The sequence below is a fragment of the Camelus bactrianus genome, chromosome 9 (assembly GCF_048773025.1).
Source record: "Camelus bactrianus isolate YW-2024 breed Bactrian camel chromosome 9, ASM4877302v1, whole genome shotgun sequence".
NCBI classification, from domain to species: domain Eukaryota; kingdom Metazoa; phylum Chordata; class Mammalia; order Artiodactyla; family Camelidae; genus Camelus; species Camelus bactrianus.
Window position 1 is genome coordinate 40,163,237 of NC_133547.1, and position 16,292 is coordinate 40,179,528.

At 39.4% G+C, this 16,292-nt stretch overlaps 1 protein-coding gene across 4 annotated transcripts in view; it reads left to right on the forward strand.

Annotated features, from left to right (window-relative positions):
- The window catches only part of AHCYL1 (adenosylhomocysteinase like 1), a 36,903-nt gene extending 24,242 nt beyond the window's left edge, over positions 1–12,661 (forward strand). For 3 of the 4 annotated variants that reach the window (XM_010948270.3, XM_074370131.1, XM_045511647.2), the window contains exons 3-17: positions 896–1,039; positions 2,059–2,159; positions 2,564–2,666; positions 3,835–3,929; positions 4,503–4,609; positions 5,425–5,541; positions 5,787–5,850; positions 6,656–6,744; positions 7,113–7,183; positions 7,564–7,658; positions 7,744–7,842; positions 8,258–8,326; positions 8,768–8,846; positions 9,991–10,111; positions 10,636–12,661. In XM_010948270.3, the coding sequence (XP_010946572.1) occupies positions 896–1,039; positions 2,059–2,159; positions 2,564–2,666; positions 3,835–3,929; positions 4,503–4,609; positions 5,425–5,541; positions 5,787–5,850; positions 6,656–6,744; positions 7,113–7,183; positions 7,564–7,658; positions 7,744–7,842; positions 8,258–8,326; positions 8,768–8,846; positions 9,991–10,111; positions 10,636–10,642 (1,361 nt within the window). In that variant the 3' untranslated portion in view covers positions 10,643–12,661. Of the gene's footprint in view, positions 1–895; positions 1,040–2,058; positions 2,160–2,563; positions 2,667–3,834; positions 3,930–4,502; positions 4,610–5,424; positions 5,542–5,786; positions 5,851–6,655; positions 6,745–7,112; positions 7,184–7,563; positions 7,659–7,743; positions 7,843–8,257; positions 8,327–8,767; positions 8,847–9,990; positions 10,116–10,635 lie in introns of those variants that run through there. The other variant, XM_074370133.1, reaches the window with a different exon arrangement.
- Positions 12,662–16,292: the final 3,631 nt, after the last annotated feature.

The window sequence follows — 16,292 nt, forward strand, 5'->3', positions numbered from 1 at the left end:
AAGGAGGGTGTGTGCATGGAAGTCAGTGAGAGAGACCTGATGCTGGCAAAGATGGTAATCAAGAAGATATTTGATTAGGGAGAAAAGAGGTGATTTGTGAGATAAGGAGTGATTGTTGTTATATGTCCTCCTGCATATCTATCTGAAAGGACATTTTTAGCCTTTTGTAAAGCTGCTTTTTAAAGTTGAACATCTTGAGTGATCTCAGGACTGTTAATAGAAGCTGCTCACCTTTTATGTCATTTCTCTCTGTTCATGAATATAACCTAGTGTAAAATCTGTAAGATTTTCTAAGATCATCTTACTGCTTTTATCCATTTATACATTAATGGTTGTCAAAGTATGGTCTTCTAAACAGCAAGATCAGCAACACTTGGGAACTTGTTAGAAATGCTAATTCTTGGGTCCCACCTGAGACCTGCTGAGTGGGAATTTCTGGCATTGGGGCCTAGCCTATGTGTGTTCCAACAAACCTTCCATGTGATTCTGATAGATGCAAAGTTTGAGAACCAGTAATCTATAGAAATAGCATCTCTTATATGCCCTAAATTATTATTTTATTTTTGCCATGTCTGGTTCCAGTTCAGGTTGGGACCAAGTACCCACATTATCAGGGATTCACTTGAGCTGGCATAGCATTGGAATCAATAGCTCCTTATCACAGGCACTAATGGCGAAGTGTCCTCAGGGTATGTAAGAGGCCTACAACACTAAAAAATCTACATAGGTTTCGTTAGTACCATCTATTAGACCCTGGAGGAGTAGAACAGAGAGTGACATAAAAGGTGGCTCCAATTAAGAGTGTTCACTTAAAAGAGTCCCTTAGAGACTGTACTCTGTGGAGTTGAGCCCACTGAGGTTTTTCTATCCTCATTTCTTTCTTTCCCGGCTCTAGCTGCGTCCTACACAGATAGCTCTGATGATGAGGTTTCCCCCCGAGAAAAGCAGCAAACCAACTCGAAGGGCAGTAGCAACTTCTGTGTGAAGAATATCAAGCAGGCAGAATTTGGACGCCGGGAGATTGAGATTGCAGAACAAGGTAAAGAAAGGGGGTGGGTAGGGGACCAGAAGCAACCCACTCGTTGGTCATCCAGAATCCAGAAACAACTCAAGACTTGAAAGCTAACTTGAAAGTCTCCTGGGAAAATCCAGTATCCTGGACGTTTATATAAAAACAGATCTGTCTGTATGGAGCTTGGGCCTCAGGATTCTTGCTCTTGTTCTCCCTGCTTCCTGTTCTCAGCATGTGGTAATTACACAGAGTGGTTTCTCTTTTCCTCCCCCAAGACACCATATTCAAAGATCTGCTTGCGGAGTCAGCAAGTCCTGGGTCACTACGTGGTGGTTAGTTCTGTGGGATCCTACCACAATAGCAGAGACCCAGATTTCCCAGAAGCAGCAAATGTAGGAGGATTTTCAGCTAAGGATGTGGTGACCTGGGGGCTCACGTGGTCTTTGATCCTGAGCACCCTCTGCTGGAGCAGGAGTAAAAGTGACTGACAATAACAATAAGTTAAATATTGGTTTCTTTACCCAGCCCCACTCCCAATAAGGTTTCTTTACTCTGTTGTTGCTTTCACATTGAAGGCTCTCTACTGGCAGGGAGTACAGAAATCAAACAGACTGACAGAATAGGATTAGATAGCATAGAAAAACAGAAGCAAGTGGCTTCTGCTGAGGTGAAGTCTTTCTTCCTGGTCTGATGATTGTAGTATGTAGGAGTCCATTAGCCAATGCCATGACTACTGAACTCTTCTCCCAAATGAATGATGAGACTCACCCTCCATTGTGATCATTTTTGAGAATTTAACTACATGTAAGCCCTCTAAATATAAGTCTGAAACAATAGAGGAAGAGAGTAATTCCAAATAATTAGATGACAACTCCCTGCTGTGGTTCTGCCTGTTGAAGCTGCCAGTCACAAGAGAAATATGCTTAAAGTTCTTCTACCTTATCTCACCATATCTCAACATATTAGACCAGCCCTAGATGTTGCAGGGGCAGGAATTAATGGCATTCCTAGTGCAGACCTAGCTCAAATCCTCTGTTCTTTCACAGACATGTCTGCTCTGATTTCACTCAGGAAACGTGCTCAGGGGGAGAAGCCCTTGGCTGGTGCTAAAATAGTGGGCTGTACACACATCACAGCCCAGACAGCGGTGAGTTTGCTGGGGGAAAAGAGATGGACTTCTGATGAAGAGGGAAAAAAACTTTTTTTTCCCTTGCCAATCTATCCAACCTACAAATGCTAACTATTAGGTGAAACTTGTCAGTTACACAATAAAGGGGTTTTCTACTTTGTTTGTATAGATATAACCTGCTTTTAGCAAACCTGACTTAGATCTAGATTTGCAAAAATATAATTGTTATAAAAATGTTAAGACTTTTAGAAACATATCTTTTGGGTAAAGTTAGATACTAATGTGCTAACTAGTGGATTACACCCTTTTGTAATGTCCTAGTGTACTACCTGTTGCTGCTGAGTTACTGGGTGTTGTTCTTTTATATGCCACTCCTGTCTGGCCCTCCCTTTCTCACCCTGTTTTCCTATACATCTACATAGGTGTTGATTGAGACACTCTGTGCCCTGGGGGCTCAGTGCCGCTGGTCTGCCTGCAACATCTACTCCACTCAAAATGAAGTGGCTGCAGCACTGGCTGAGGCCGGTAAGTTCAGTTTTTTTCACCAACTTTGCCTCAAAGTAATTATCTAAACATAATTTTTACATATCAGAACTGTCTTTACAGCGTCATTTATGTCTGTGGGCTATAAAATATGGAGGGTAATAAAAATATCAACAGGAAGAAAATGAATAATAAAATAAAGGTCCATATCCATACTGGAATATTATATAGTTATTTTAAATGATCTTGAAAAGAATCTAATACATGGGGAAATGCCCAATTCTAATGTTAAATGAACAAGAAAGAACTTTGAACTTTAAACTATGTGAGCTATTTATGTCTGAGCTCAACTGGTCTCCTTTCACAAAAGTCTCATCACTTTTGAGAGAAGAGAAATAAGAAGTACCTTCTATTTGTTAGTTGCTTAGATAATTTGATATTCAGTATTGCATTGAAAATATATGGACCGCTTAAGAGTTCAATTCAACGTAAGCAATTTTTATTGTTAAATGTTCAGAAGAAAATCACTCTGAAGTTTCTTTAAGGATCTCCCATTTTCCTGTGATCCTCAGATAGCAACTGTGTAGTACTTTTGTTGTTTACTCTTTTCTAGTATATGTTGCAGAAAATTTGACGTTCCCCCTCAAAAATCCATAATCTTGCTACACAGAGATAATATTTGACATATTTTTCCTTTTTTGTATTCAGTTTTTACAGAGATGAAATCTCAGTATGTATACAATTTTATAACCTAAATAATAACATTTTCAGAAGCAGTTCTCCATGTCACTGAAAACTTTGACAGCATCATTAATAATACTGATATAGCCATGTGATTTTTCTTGACTGTTTTCCTATTGTTAAACATTTTAGGTATTTCAAGATACTTGCTAATATAAATAATGTTCCAGTGAATAACTTTGTCTTGATTTCCACTTCACTTTATCTCCTTAGGATACAGTTTCAGGTATAAAATTGGCCAAAGAGAATAACATTTTTAAGGTTCTAAAATACTTTGAAAAACAAAAATCCCTTAAATTCTTAACCATTTTCTGAACTAAAGGTGCTCTTTTGACTTTTTGCCCTTCCTAAATTTCCTTTCCAGAATAATATCTGTAACTTTTTTCTCTTCACCTGGATTTCAAAGACTAATATTGGTATAGGACACTCCCCAAAGGAGGAATCCACTGATTTGTTTCTATCTCTGCAGGAGTTGCAGTGTTTGCTTGGAAGGGCGAGTCAGAAGATGACTTCTGGTGGTGTATTGACCGCTGTGTGAACATGGATGGGTGGCAAGCCAACATGGTAATAATGCGTATTTATCCCACACTTTTGACAATGGATTTCTTTCCTTTTTTCCCTCAAAGCATGGTTCCCTAAATGTTTTGGATGTTTGGTCTTAAGCATTTTGTTGCCAAAGTGTTTAGCTTGATACCTATCCAGAATAGGTCTGAGTACTGAATGGAAAGGCGGGGGAAGGGTAAGACCAACTGAACACATGTGGCTCAAACACAGCAGAATGAAATAGAAGAAAATGATATGGTACATCTTTGGAGTAGGATTCTGGTTTCTTTCCTGCCCCAGCTCTCCTTTTGCATTCAAAGGGGCTGTATATTTCAAGGCTCTAGACTAAAAATGAGTCTGTGATAAGCCTACTACTCTTTTCACTATAGCCTAGAACAAACTTAGGAATCCATTTAACCATTTTACACCAACAAATTTAACTGTGTTTCCGCTGTCTAAACCTGCTCTAAGGAGCTCTCAGGAGTGCTCTTCCAAAACATACAGGGCTCTCTTACTAGTACGGAAAGTGGGTTCACAGTTCCCCCCAGCTCTAGCAGCCTGAATGCCCATAGAAGTCTTCTGGCTGTTCTGTAGATCCTGGATGATGGGGGAGACTTAACCCACTGGGTTTATAAGAAGTATCCAAACGTGTTTAAGAAGATCCGAGGCATTGTGGAAGAGAGCGTGACTGGTGTTCACAGGTAACAGATTCTGGAGTAGCTGCCCTTGTGTCCCTGCCTCAGCAAATTCTTCTGGTCTCTCTTAGGCTGTAGGGCTGTGTTTCAGGCTTGTAACTAAATGGGAGTATTTTCATTAGATAAAACTTGCAAATTTTTACCTTTGAAAAATCAAGGAGACTCTAAAAGGAAGTCATTTCAGGTTCTAGTTCACACATTTTTCTCTCCCATTTATTCCACTGTGATTCTCAATCAGTATTGGGAGGTAGGGGAATGAGTATATCTTGAAAACTGTATTCAACTTTGTACTATAATTTTATATTTGAAATATGAAAAAAGTCTATTGTAAAACTATGTTATACACACAACAAAAAGTAAAAGTGGGCTAAATATTCTTTGCTTGTTGGAATACCTAAAAGATGACTGAGAGAGTGTTTCTCATTTGGGGGCACATTGCATATGCTTAAATACACACACACGCGGAACCATATCAGAATCATTGATAATCTTTGTTTATCAGAAGTAGGCATGGGTTTTTTTAAAGATTGAGAAAATGCTGATCTAAGGAAATACATCCCCTTTTATGGAAGAGGAGTAAATTTCTTCAATTGAAAGTTTTTTTTTTTCTTCCAAAAAAAGGGAAGGGGGGAGGGGAGGAGAAATGAAAAGAAGTAAGGAGAGATAACAAGGAAACAATTTGTTTACTAATATTCTTGCGTAATAAATAAAACTGGGAGGGCAGCACGGAGCTTGAAGAGAATTAGGCAGACTTTGCCAGTTACTATGTTTTACCAGCTGATTTTGGTTTTGTTTGTTTTTGTGGCTTCTTCTCCCTTTAGGCTATATCAGCTCTCCAAAGCTGGGAAGCTCTGTGTTCCAGCCATGAACGTCAATGATTCTGTTACCAAACAGAAGTTTGACAACTTGTACTGCTGCCGAGAATCCATTTTGGATGGGTAGGTTGAATTGTATAGTTACTCAAATTTATAGGGGGTTAATTTGGGTTGGGTTGTAGTGTTAGTGTGATATCACTAAGTTTTGTCCCTGGTCTTCCTTTGGCATTAAAAGTTTGTTAGAGGGGTTCTGTCTCATACTGAGCCCAGCCAAATTCCAGTTAGGGGGCATTGCCCCACACTTAATTTTCAGAGGGACTGTGTTTGAGCTAATAATGTTTGAGTTGAGCCCTTGTCTGTTTTCACAGCCTGAAGAGGACCACAGATGTGATGTTTGGTGGAAAACAAGTGGTGGTGTGTGGCTATGGTGAGGTAAATAGCTGGGCCTCGGTGTCTGAGTTTTCATGGACTTACTAGAAATGTTGAGTGAATGGGTCTTGTGCTGTCAGTGTGGAGTCACTGATGCACGGTTTAAAATATGCTTCTACATAAAAGTATTTGAAAATAATAGCAAAAGTCCTTTATTCAGATTTATGAATAGAGACACATAAAATGAATTGAGTTTTCAGATTTCACCACTTTTCTTTTGGAGTGGAATGTTGGCATCATTTTCCCCCAGTAATAACAGTAATCTTTTATGAGGCTTAATTCAAGTAGATACGTAGCATTTTAGCTCCACGAGTGACTTGCAATGGAGTGAAGTATAGAATCTGAAGTAGCATATAGTTTATTATCTCTAAACTAAAATAGGTAGCAAGAGATTTTATTTATTGTCATCAACAATGACCCACAGAAGTTCCTGAGCTCCTAGGCTGTCCATGTATTAGATTCTTCACAAATGAGAGTTATCAGGTTTTCCTGGAATAAGAAACTAGATGTTACAGTTGCTCTTCTTTGGTCCTGTTTCCCTAATAGTAACACTTACCTCCGTGATCTCTTTTACTATCCCAGGCTCCAGCCCTTGCTATGAAATATGAAATGTCTGCTAGATCACTCCTCTGACTAAGGGTTACAACATAACAGGATCTGTTTCTCCTCTGTTGGGTTGGAGCATCCTTGCAAGGATTTTAGCTAGATGGTTGATGATTTTAGGGAGGTTAATTCCAATCTCCCAAAGAGCCTGCCTGCCCAAATACCCATGCCTTAGTGGACCTGACTTCTTTCTTATGCTCTGCAGGTGGGAAAGGGCTGTTGTGCTGCTCTCAAGGCTCTTGGAGCAATTGTCTATATCACAGAAATTGACCCCATCTGTGCTCTGCAGGCCTGGTAAGAACAGAGTGGTAATACAATTAGATTCACTCCAGGTACTTTATGTTTCTGGGCATTCATGATTGATTATATTAACTATTCTTTGCGGAAATCTCAAAGGAGACTAGGATTGCTCTATTCCCTCCATTATAATCCTAGGGCACTCCTAGAGCTTCTTGGTATTTTCCCTTCCTGGATGGAATCTTGGGGAGTCTGAAGAGGCCAGTGTGTGTATAGTTTAGCACAGCTGGTCACTTGTCATCCCAGTGAGGTAACACTGGATCTGACTTTTTTAGAAAGGAGTTTAGTTGTCTCATTTTGTGACCAGCTTCTGTCCCACTGCCTCCTTGCTTTTTCGCTCATAGTGTTTCTTCCTTTTCTTCCAGCATGGATGGGTTCAGGGTGGTAAAGCTAAATGAAGTCATCCGGCAAGTTGATGTCGTTATAACTTGCACAGGTTAGTATCAGCGCTTTGGTGTACGCGGAGGAGTGTTAACTCTGAGGTTAAATCTTCAGAATGGTCTAATAGGCTTTCATATAAAGTAGGTAAGAGCTTTGTTCTGTGTAAAAGTCTGAGAACTAGAGTAAGCTGTCAGAGCCTTAACATATTTTTCAGAACAAAGAGCCTTTTTCCTTGATGGCTTTATATACTACTCAATCTTAAAACCGAAGAACTGAGCCTAAAGAGCGGTTATGCAATGCACATTTCCTTCCTTAAGATGTATACATGCTTTTTGATGCCAGCAAACCTCCTCTCTCCCATATTCTAACTGAAAGCCAGTGCAGTATCTTTGTCCCACAGGATCTCTTTCCTCAGCCACTCTCCTTTACTTTTAGGAAATAAGAATGTAGTGACACGGGAGCATTTGGACCGCATGAAAAACAGTTGCATCGTATGCAATATGGGCCACTCCAACACAGAAATTGATGTGGTAAGGCTTCTCTTACTGATGTGTTGCTAGGTCTTTTTTCTCTTCCTTCTGTTATAGCCAGTCCCCTGTGCTCTCTTCTTTTCAGACCAGCCTCCGCACTCCGGAGCTGACATGGGAGCGAGTGCGTTCTCAGGTGGATCATGTCATCTGGCCAGATGGCAAACGCGTCGTCCTTCTGGCAGAGGTGCACACACACACAGGGTTTGGGCTGTGCAGCACAAGCAGTGTGCTTAGAGCCATTAGGGAGGGGCGGTAGGGGAAAAATATTCTGCCTGTGTTTCCCTGTACCTGCCTTTGGATAGAGGTATATTTCTCAAATGGTCTGGTCCCCAAAATAGAATCACTTAAAAAATACTTACTTTTTACTAAGTAACATACTACTTCTGGACCACAGCTGATTCTTCAGCTTGTTAGACTCAGATGGACTTGCAGAAACTAAGATAAAACCTGGAGTCCTGATCTGGAACTGTAATTCTTCCTCTACCAGCTGAGTCTGGAGGGGTATAAAGTCCTTCCCTGCACTTGCTGGACCTGCAGCATTGGAATCTGAGACAGAGGGATAACACAGCTCATCCCAGCGTCTTGTTTCAACTTTTCAGGGTCGTCTGCTCAATCTGAGCTGCTCCACAGTTCCCACCTTTGTTCTGTCCATCACAGCTACAACACAGGTATGTGACAAAATGCCTGCATAGCCTGCACTGAGATTACTGGAAATGGTTCCAATGAGAGTGGAACCAGCCGTCCTCCTATGTTCTTATCAATGTGTTTTCTTCAAGTCACAAGTTGTCGAAATTTAGGCTTTCTTAAGTATAGAAAATAATCATTATTCAGACAGAGTCAGTGTTTGTGTGCCTTTGAGTTGGCTGTTTTGATTGAGAATATAGTGTTCCAGCTTAGCTGTAGTTATTCTATTCTCTTATCAGGAACTACACAAAAACACCAGCAAATTTTCTTATGATGTGTGCTGGTGTTTATTACAGTCTGAGTCCTGGGTGCTGTCACTATGGTACATCACTGAGTATTAACCCCAAGTCCTTGTTAAATCTACTTTTATTTTAATGTCCCTAAGAAGTGTTTTTGTGTTTTCTGATTCTCTTTTCCCATCTTAGGCTTTGGCACTGATAGAACTCTATAATGCACCTGAGGGACGGTACAAACAAGATGTGTACTTGCTTCCTAAGAAAATGGGTGAGTGAAAACAGTAGAAACCTATATTTATCCCCAGACTGGTACATGGTTTGGTAAAATGAAGATCATGAAAAGCATTGGATTTAGAGTCAGAGTTCTGATCCCTATTCTACCACTTAATGGGTTTTGAACCTCGGGACAAGTTCTGATCTCCACGAGCCTCAGTTTCTTTATCAGTTAAGTGAGAATAATGCTACATATATTGCAAAATTAGAGTAAGAATTACAGCTGATGAGTAAAAGTGCTTTAACACAATGGTTTAGGATAAATGCTCTTACTCTGAGTAGCTTTTTAAAGTTCAGTAAGCTTATTACTACTGATTACAGTCAGGGACCAAAATAAGAGAAACAGAAACAAACACAGGTTTTATTGTCCATCTTCTGTGAGATAGGCAAACAATCGCCTATCATTCCGGTGGTCAGTTGTGTTGCGTTCATGTGACATAATACATCATCTTTAGTTCTTTACCTCTCTGAATAATGGTGCCAGCCTCCCATCTCTCATTGGTTGGCCCAAATTCCTGTCCTGTTAAAGCTAAAAGACTTCTTTCTCTTGTCCCTTCCAGCAGTTTACCTCAGATTGTTTTATTGTTATTATTAGCTATTCATATTCATAAAAGTAAAAGCCCAGGAAGCTTATCTATAGGAAACTAATACATTTGTGCCAGCTGCCTTAGAAATCCATGATCCTAAGATTTGAGGTCTTTATGGATCTTATCCTAAATAAATGTTAATGGCTCAACTCTTTTGAGCTTACTGGTATCCACTTTGATTCATAATTTGACTGTAATTCAGTTAAGGATGCTGCAGGACGGTGAGAATAGTACATGATAACATGGTATGTTGGCCATTGAGGTGAACCCAAAAGCTTTGCCAGAGAAGAATGGGGAGATACAAGTCTGCCCCATTTTGTCACCCCGGCACATGGCTTTCTAAATGCACTCTGTATGTACTGAGAGAAACAACTCAAAGGCAACTTTGAGGGTTTTTTAAATTAAGCAAATATTTCAAGTTGTAGATTCTTTCAAAGTTGTTCCACCCCTTTTCCTCTTTCTCAAAAAGCTTCGAATGAAAATAGGGGAGGTTATGCCCTGAGAGGCATATTTGAAATGGAGTCTGCTCCCCTGCTGCTTTGTTCTTCCTAGATGAGTACGTTGCCAGCTTGCACCTGCCATCATTTGACGCCCACCTGACAGAACTGACAGATGACCAAGCAAAATATCTGGGACTCAACAAAAATGGGCCATTCAAACCCAATTATTACAGGTAATCTAGGGGAAAGCAAATGAAAAGCTCTTTTCCCCAGTATTAAGCCAAGCAGGCTAGCTAGCCTTCTTAAATAGTGTTATAGGTGATTTTTTTACAGAGTATAAGAACTCTGCCCAAACTAACAGGGTAGACAGAGAAACTGTTTATCTAGTAGTAGATGTAAAGAAAATAAATGTTTTCTAAGATTTTGAAGCTTGAGCCTCACCCCCAGAGATTCTGAAACAGTTAGTCTAGAATGGGGCCCAGGGTTATTTTGTGAAACTTCCCCAGATTATTTTAATGTATTGCTAGGGTTGAAAACCACTGACTTATATTATTAGAGAGCAGGAGGTAAAGCTAGAGGTGGCGTTGTTGGAAGCTCTGTGGACGCACAGGGAGAAAGGATCCTGAGGAAATGGCTACAAGAGTCCCCAGCCTGGGCAGGGGAAGGACCCTGGAGAATGTTCTCTGTTTCTGATTCTTCTCTTAGAATTCTCATGTGGAGGACACAAGTGCTAACTGATCAATCTCTTTCTTTACAGATACTAATGGACCATATTACCAAGGACCAGTCCATATGACTCTAAAAGAAATATTTTTTAAGATAACTTTTGATTTCTTCTTATTCCTTTCCTCTTGATTTTTTTTTTTTCCTATAATTTCTTTCTTGTTTCTTCATCTCATTATCCAAGTTCTTCACACAGGAACTTGCTTCATGGCTCTTTAGATGAAACTGAAATTCAAGGTTTCTCACCCTAGTCACTAAAGAAGGATTTTACTCTCCCAGCCCAGAAAGGTGACTCTTTCTTTACCATTTCTGGGGACGATATAGTCTTAATTGGGTACCTTATTAACAGGAAATGCTAAGGTACCTTCTATGTGGAACAATCTGCAATGTCTAAATTGCCTTAAAAGAGCCCATTTCTTAGCTGCTGAAATCAGTGTTCTTTCACTTCTTCAGAGGAGCAGGGATGGTACCTACCAGTCAGGTAGGTTAGATGTAGGTGGTGCATGTTAATTTCCCCTAGATGCTCCGCGCCCTGTTTCCTGTGTAAAGGCGGTATGTTTGGTTCAGAGATGTGTACTAGTGAGTGTTGCTTGTTAAGGTCCAGTAGGCCCACTTGAATTTAGTACAGCCCCTCCTTCACTCCCACCAGACCTCATTTTTTCAGGTTTTTAACCAGACTGCAATCTATTAAGTTGAATTTTGTCCCCTAGCATTTATTTGTTGTATTTAAAAAAGAAAGAAAGAAAGAAAAATGTTTAGTCTTAATACTGAGAAGCTGGTTGGGTGGTTAGTTACCAATTTATCTTTTGAACTTTTGGAGCTAAAAATACAGAGTTGAGTCTAGAGACATGCTGATCTCAAACTCTGATAATTTCTCTGTTTCTAGCCCATAGTTTATAGCATTAATAAACTGGGGCCATAATAGCAAATTTTATCAGCTCTGCCCCATACAGCTTGGGCTGAAAGCAAATTTCTTGAGCCATTACTCAGTATAAAGCACTGAGCTCTATCTTTAGGATTTATCCTTCAAGAGCAGATTTCTGGTCTGCTGTGCTTCTGCAGTTTAAAATATTTAAAGGGATGAAGATGTGGATGGGAGGAGGAAGTATAAATTGTGCCAGGGTGAGAGAAATTAGCTCCATATAACTTGTCTGGGACTTTAGGCCCCATAGAACATTAGTGTTACACAAGCGGTACCACTTTTGATTGACACATGTCACAGAAAGTTTTTGAACTAAGATATTAAAAGGCAGTTTGTGCGTAGAGAAAGTAATCAGTATCTCCTGGCTCACACTCTGAAAGAATCCTCAGAGAGGTTCTCTCAGAGATTTATTCCCATGCCATGCACCCTGCTTACCAGCATTTCTGCATGGTCAGATGAGCTTGATGCTCATGAGCTTTAAGTGTATAATTATCCAGGATTCTAAATCCTCAACTTCTTCTAGCTTGTGATCCTTCAAAGCTGGGTCGGACATTAGTGCTAGATACTAGAAATTTTCATTTCCCTGTTGCCAGTGATCAGAGAGACAGACATTAAAACAGGAATATAAGGAAGGAAAGCTTTTCACTCTGTGACTTCTAGAAGGAGACAGTGATCTTGCCAAAATTTTTTCCCTTTCCTCTCCCCACCCAGCCCCTTCCCAGTCCTTGCCGATGTGACCATGCTTTCTTCTCTTAGATGCTAACGGTTCAGGCCCTTTTTCCCAGGGTATTTAACCAGCCAATCAGAACACCACATCCTTTAGGAAAGGTAACCTGGCAAACAGTGGTATCCATGGCGTCAGCTCTGTTTGAGGGAAGGAGCCCAGGTCCTGCTGCCCCCTGACCTGCCCCTACTCCCTTTTCTATTACTGTGTCCATAGGAATACTAGGTTAGGGCTCCATCTCTGTCAAGCCATGTAACAAATGACACTGGGAAATGTCTGGCATCAGAGGGAGCGTGTGGAGAGCAACTTGGGAGGAACAAGTTTATTTTGTATTGAATGATTTTTATTGAATGCAATATTAATCCTTGCAGATGAGCAATAATCATTAAAGTCAATTAAAATAATAAGACTTTATTGGAAGCCTGTGTCATTCTTGATTGAACAGCAAAACTTCATTACAACCTGTTTCCTAAGATGGGACAGGTCATGGGCCAGTCAGCAGTATCTAATAGAGATTTGTTGTGGACCTAATACGTAGAGGAACAGGCTGGATACAGTGTTCTTCAGTAACATCTTAAGTTTTGTATGCCTCCTCGGTGCCAAGCATTGGGCCTAGGCACTTTCACTCTAAATTCCTTCAAGAAGTGACTTGCTGCTTAATCTTCAGGGCTCCTCACTTACATAATCCTCTTATAAGACCCTGTACCTTAAAAAAAAATGCCTTCAAAGTTATGTAAGCTTCAACCCCCTCTTACACCTGTATCCATCTCTGAATTTGTCTTCATGTTATCTCATTTAACAATGTATCTGTTAATATTGCTCAAAAGTAATACCTTGTCTGTTTTGTTAAATTGATCCCAACCAATGTTGATATTTTCAGTGTAGACCGGTAAAATGAGTGTTTTTGATTCTGTGAAGCTTTATTATCCATGCATATAAATCCAAATTTAAGATAAATTTCACATTGCCTAATTGGAGATTTAAACATTTTTTTTTAGCTGCCTCATAAATCTATTTGATAACTTTACAGTTTATTAAGTTATCTGTTATGGTAGATGGGAAAATATCTCAAAGTTAAATATTTGACTATAAAGAATTTAAATGAAATGTTGACCCTGCAGTCTCATAAAACCAATTCTTCACAGTGATTTTTATTACCTACCCATGTGCCTAGGATATGTTTTAGATGTTTAGGATGTATCAGCTGAAAATCAATATCTCTTCCTTTGTGTAATTTACATAAAATCTCAGTAAGACTCAGACTTCCCCTTCCCCTTTTTCCTTTACCCACAATTCTACCATTAGATAGGGCAGAGCAAGCTAGGCATCCACGTGGGTTCCCAGCCTGGTGTGTGTGGGTGGGAGCTGGGGATGTGGCCTAGTACCAGGAGTCATTCTACACTTGGAATGGGGAGGACATCCATGCAAGGGAGGGGTGGCAGTGGTGGATTGGGTAGGAACAGGGAACTTGATTAAATAAGCAAAAATGCTAAGGATAATGGAAGCCAATTCTCTCATTTTTAGAGGAGGTATTATAAATTAGAATGGAAAAAGACTACAATAAACTGGAGAAATGGTTGGTTCCATGGCAGGGCAGGAGAGATGAACAAGGGAGTCCTCAAAAAATGATTGCATGTTAAAAGGACACAGAAGGCAGCTTTAAGGGGCTTATACTGAACAAATCTGGAATAATCTGAACATCAAAACAATGACATAAATCATTGAATAAAATAGGAAACTATGAGCATACTGATAGGAATGAATGAATGATCTAAAGTGGAGAGGCTTGCAGAGTTCACCTTAAGTGAACAAAATGAACAATAATAATGGGAGAAATCTACACCTTCTACCGCTTGATAGGATGCCTTGAGAAGAACACAGCATCCCTTCTGTGATATTTCTGCCACAGATACAAAACCTGACTAATCATGAGGAAATGTAAGAAATCCAAATTAAAACTCGTTTTACAAAATAACAGGCCTATAGTCTTCAAAAGTGCCAAGGTCGCCAAAGTCAAAGAATGACCAAAGAACTGAAGAGACTAACATAATAACTAAGTGAAATGAACTGGACAATTTTGCTGTCAAGAACATTAGAGCAATTGGTGAAACTTGAGACTGGGGACTAGGTAGTAACATCAGTGTTAATTTCCTGTGTAAGGGCTGACCTGTAGTTATTATAGAATATGCTTGCTTGTAGAAAATAAACACTAAAGAATTAGGGAGTGGTGGGTCATCAGGTCAATGACTCACTCTCAGATGGGTCAGGAGAAGACTTCGTAATGTACTTGCTACATTTTTTCCTTATTGGAGTATTTATTTATTTTCTAATTGAGGTATAGTCAGTTTATAATGTATCAATTTCTGGTGTAGAGCACAGTGTCATACATGGATATACATAGATTCATTTTCATGGATTTGGTTGTTTTTAAATCACAAGTTACCACACATACTCATTACTGATTCCTCTATTGCAGTGCATAAACACCAAACAAAAGGCCAATTCTTTTCAATGCTTTTCATGCCTTTTTGTTCCTATCTGGGCAAATTACTTCTGAAGGACCAATTTAGAGGTGTTTTCTAGTCAGGGGAAGTAATAAGGAGCTGAAGTTGAACTGAGCACAACCTTCTCTGAGGTGAACTAGCTCTCACTGCTTTTATGCAAGTTTGCCAACGAAGGGGATGGATTTATGTAATTTTTTTTTCAAGGAAAGACTGATTTATCTCAAGGCTAATGGTAATACATGATAAGGAGGAAACTCTCACACATACCAGCACTTGTGCCTTTTTCCTGTGGATTCCTGTGGATTTCCTAATCTCTAGTAAATGAGCTCTTCGCTCTTTTCTAATTTTCCTCTCAAAATCAAGTGAATCATATGAAAACATCACTAAATAATATGAAAATGGAGATGCAGCAATCCCTACCATTTTTTTCCAAAAATAAATATAATATTTATGTTCAACTGATTTTTAATTGAATTTTCTTTTTCATTGTGAAAAAATACACAACATAAAATTTGCCATCTTAAACATTTTTAAGTGCACAGTTAAGTGGTATTATATACATTCACATTGTTGTGCCATCATCACCACCACGCACCCCCATAACTCTTTCATCTTGTAAAACTGAAACTCTATGCCTAGTAAACAACAACTCCCCATTCCCTTCTCCCTCCAGCCCCTGGAAACCACCATTACACTTCCTGTCTCTTAAGAATTTAACTTCTCTAAGTACCTCATATAAGTGGAATAATATGTATTTGCCTTTTTGTGATTGGCTTATTTCATTTAGCATGATGACTTCAAGGTTCATCCATGCTCTAGCATATTGCAGAATTTCCTTCCTCTTTGAGGCTGAATACTACTCAATTGTTTATGTACCATACTTTGCTTATGCATACACCCATCACTGGACATGGGTTGCTTCCACATTCTACCTATTGTGACTAATGCCACCAAGAACATGAGTGTACAAATATCTCCTTAAGACCCTATTTTCAATTCTTTGGGGTATATACCCAGAAGTGGAATTGCTGGATCATATGGTAAATCTGTTTTCAGTGTTTTGAGAAACAACCAAACTGTTTTCCACAGTATGTATACCATTTAACATTCCCATCAACAGTACACAAGGGTTCCAGTTTCTGCATATCTTTGCCAACACTTGTTTTCTGGTTCTTTGATAGTAGCCATCCTAATGGGAGTGAGGTGGTATCTCAGTAGTTTTGATTTGTTTCCCTAATGGTTAGTGATCTCTTCATGTGCTACTGGTCATTTGTATGTCTTAGGAAAAATGTATAGTCACGTCCTTTGGACATTTTTGAATACTGTTTTTTTGTTGTTGTTGAGTTTTATGGTTTCTCTGTGTATTCTGGATATCAGTTCCTTATCAGATATATGATTTGCAGATATTTTCTCCCATTCTATGGGTTGCCTTTTTACTCTATGGGTAGTTTCTTTTTATGCACAAAATTTTTAAATTTTCATCATGCCAATTGTGTTTCCAGGAATTTGTCCATTTCATGTAGGTTATTCAAATTTTTGGT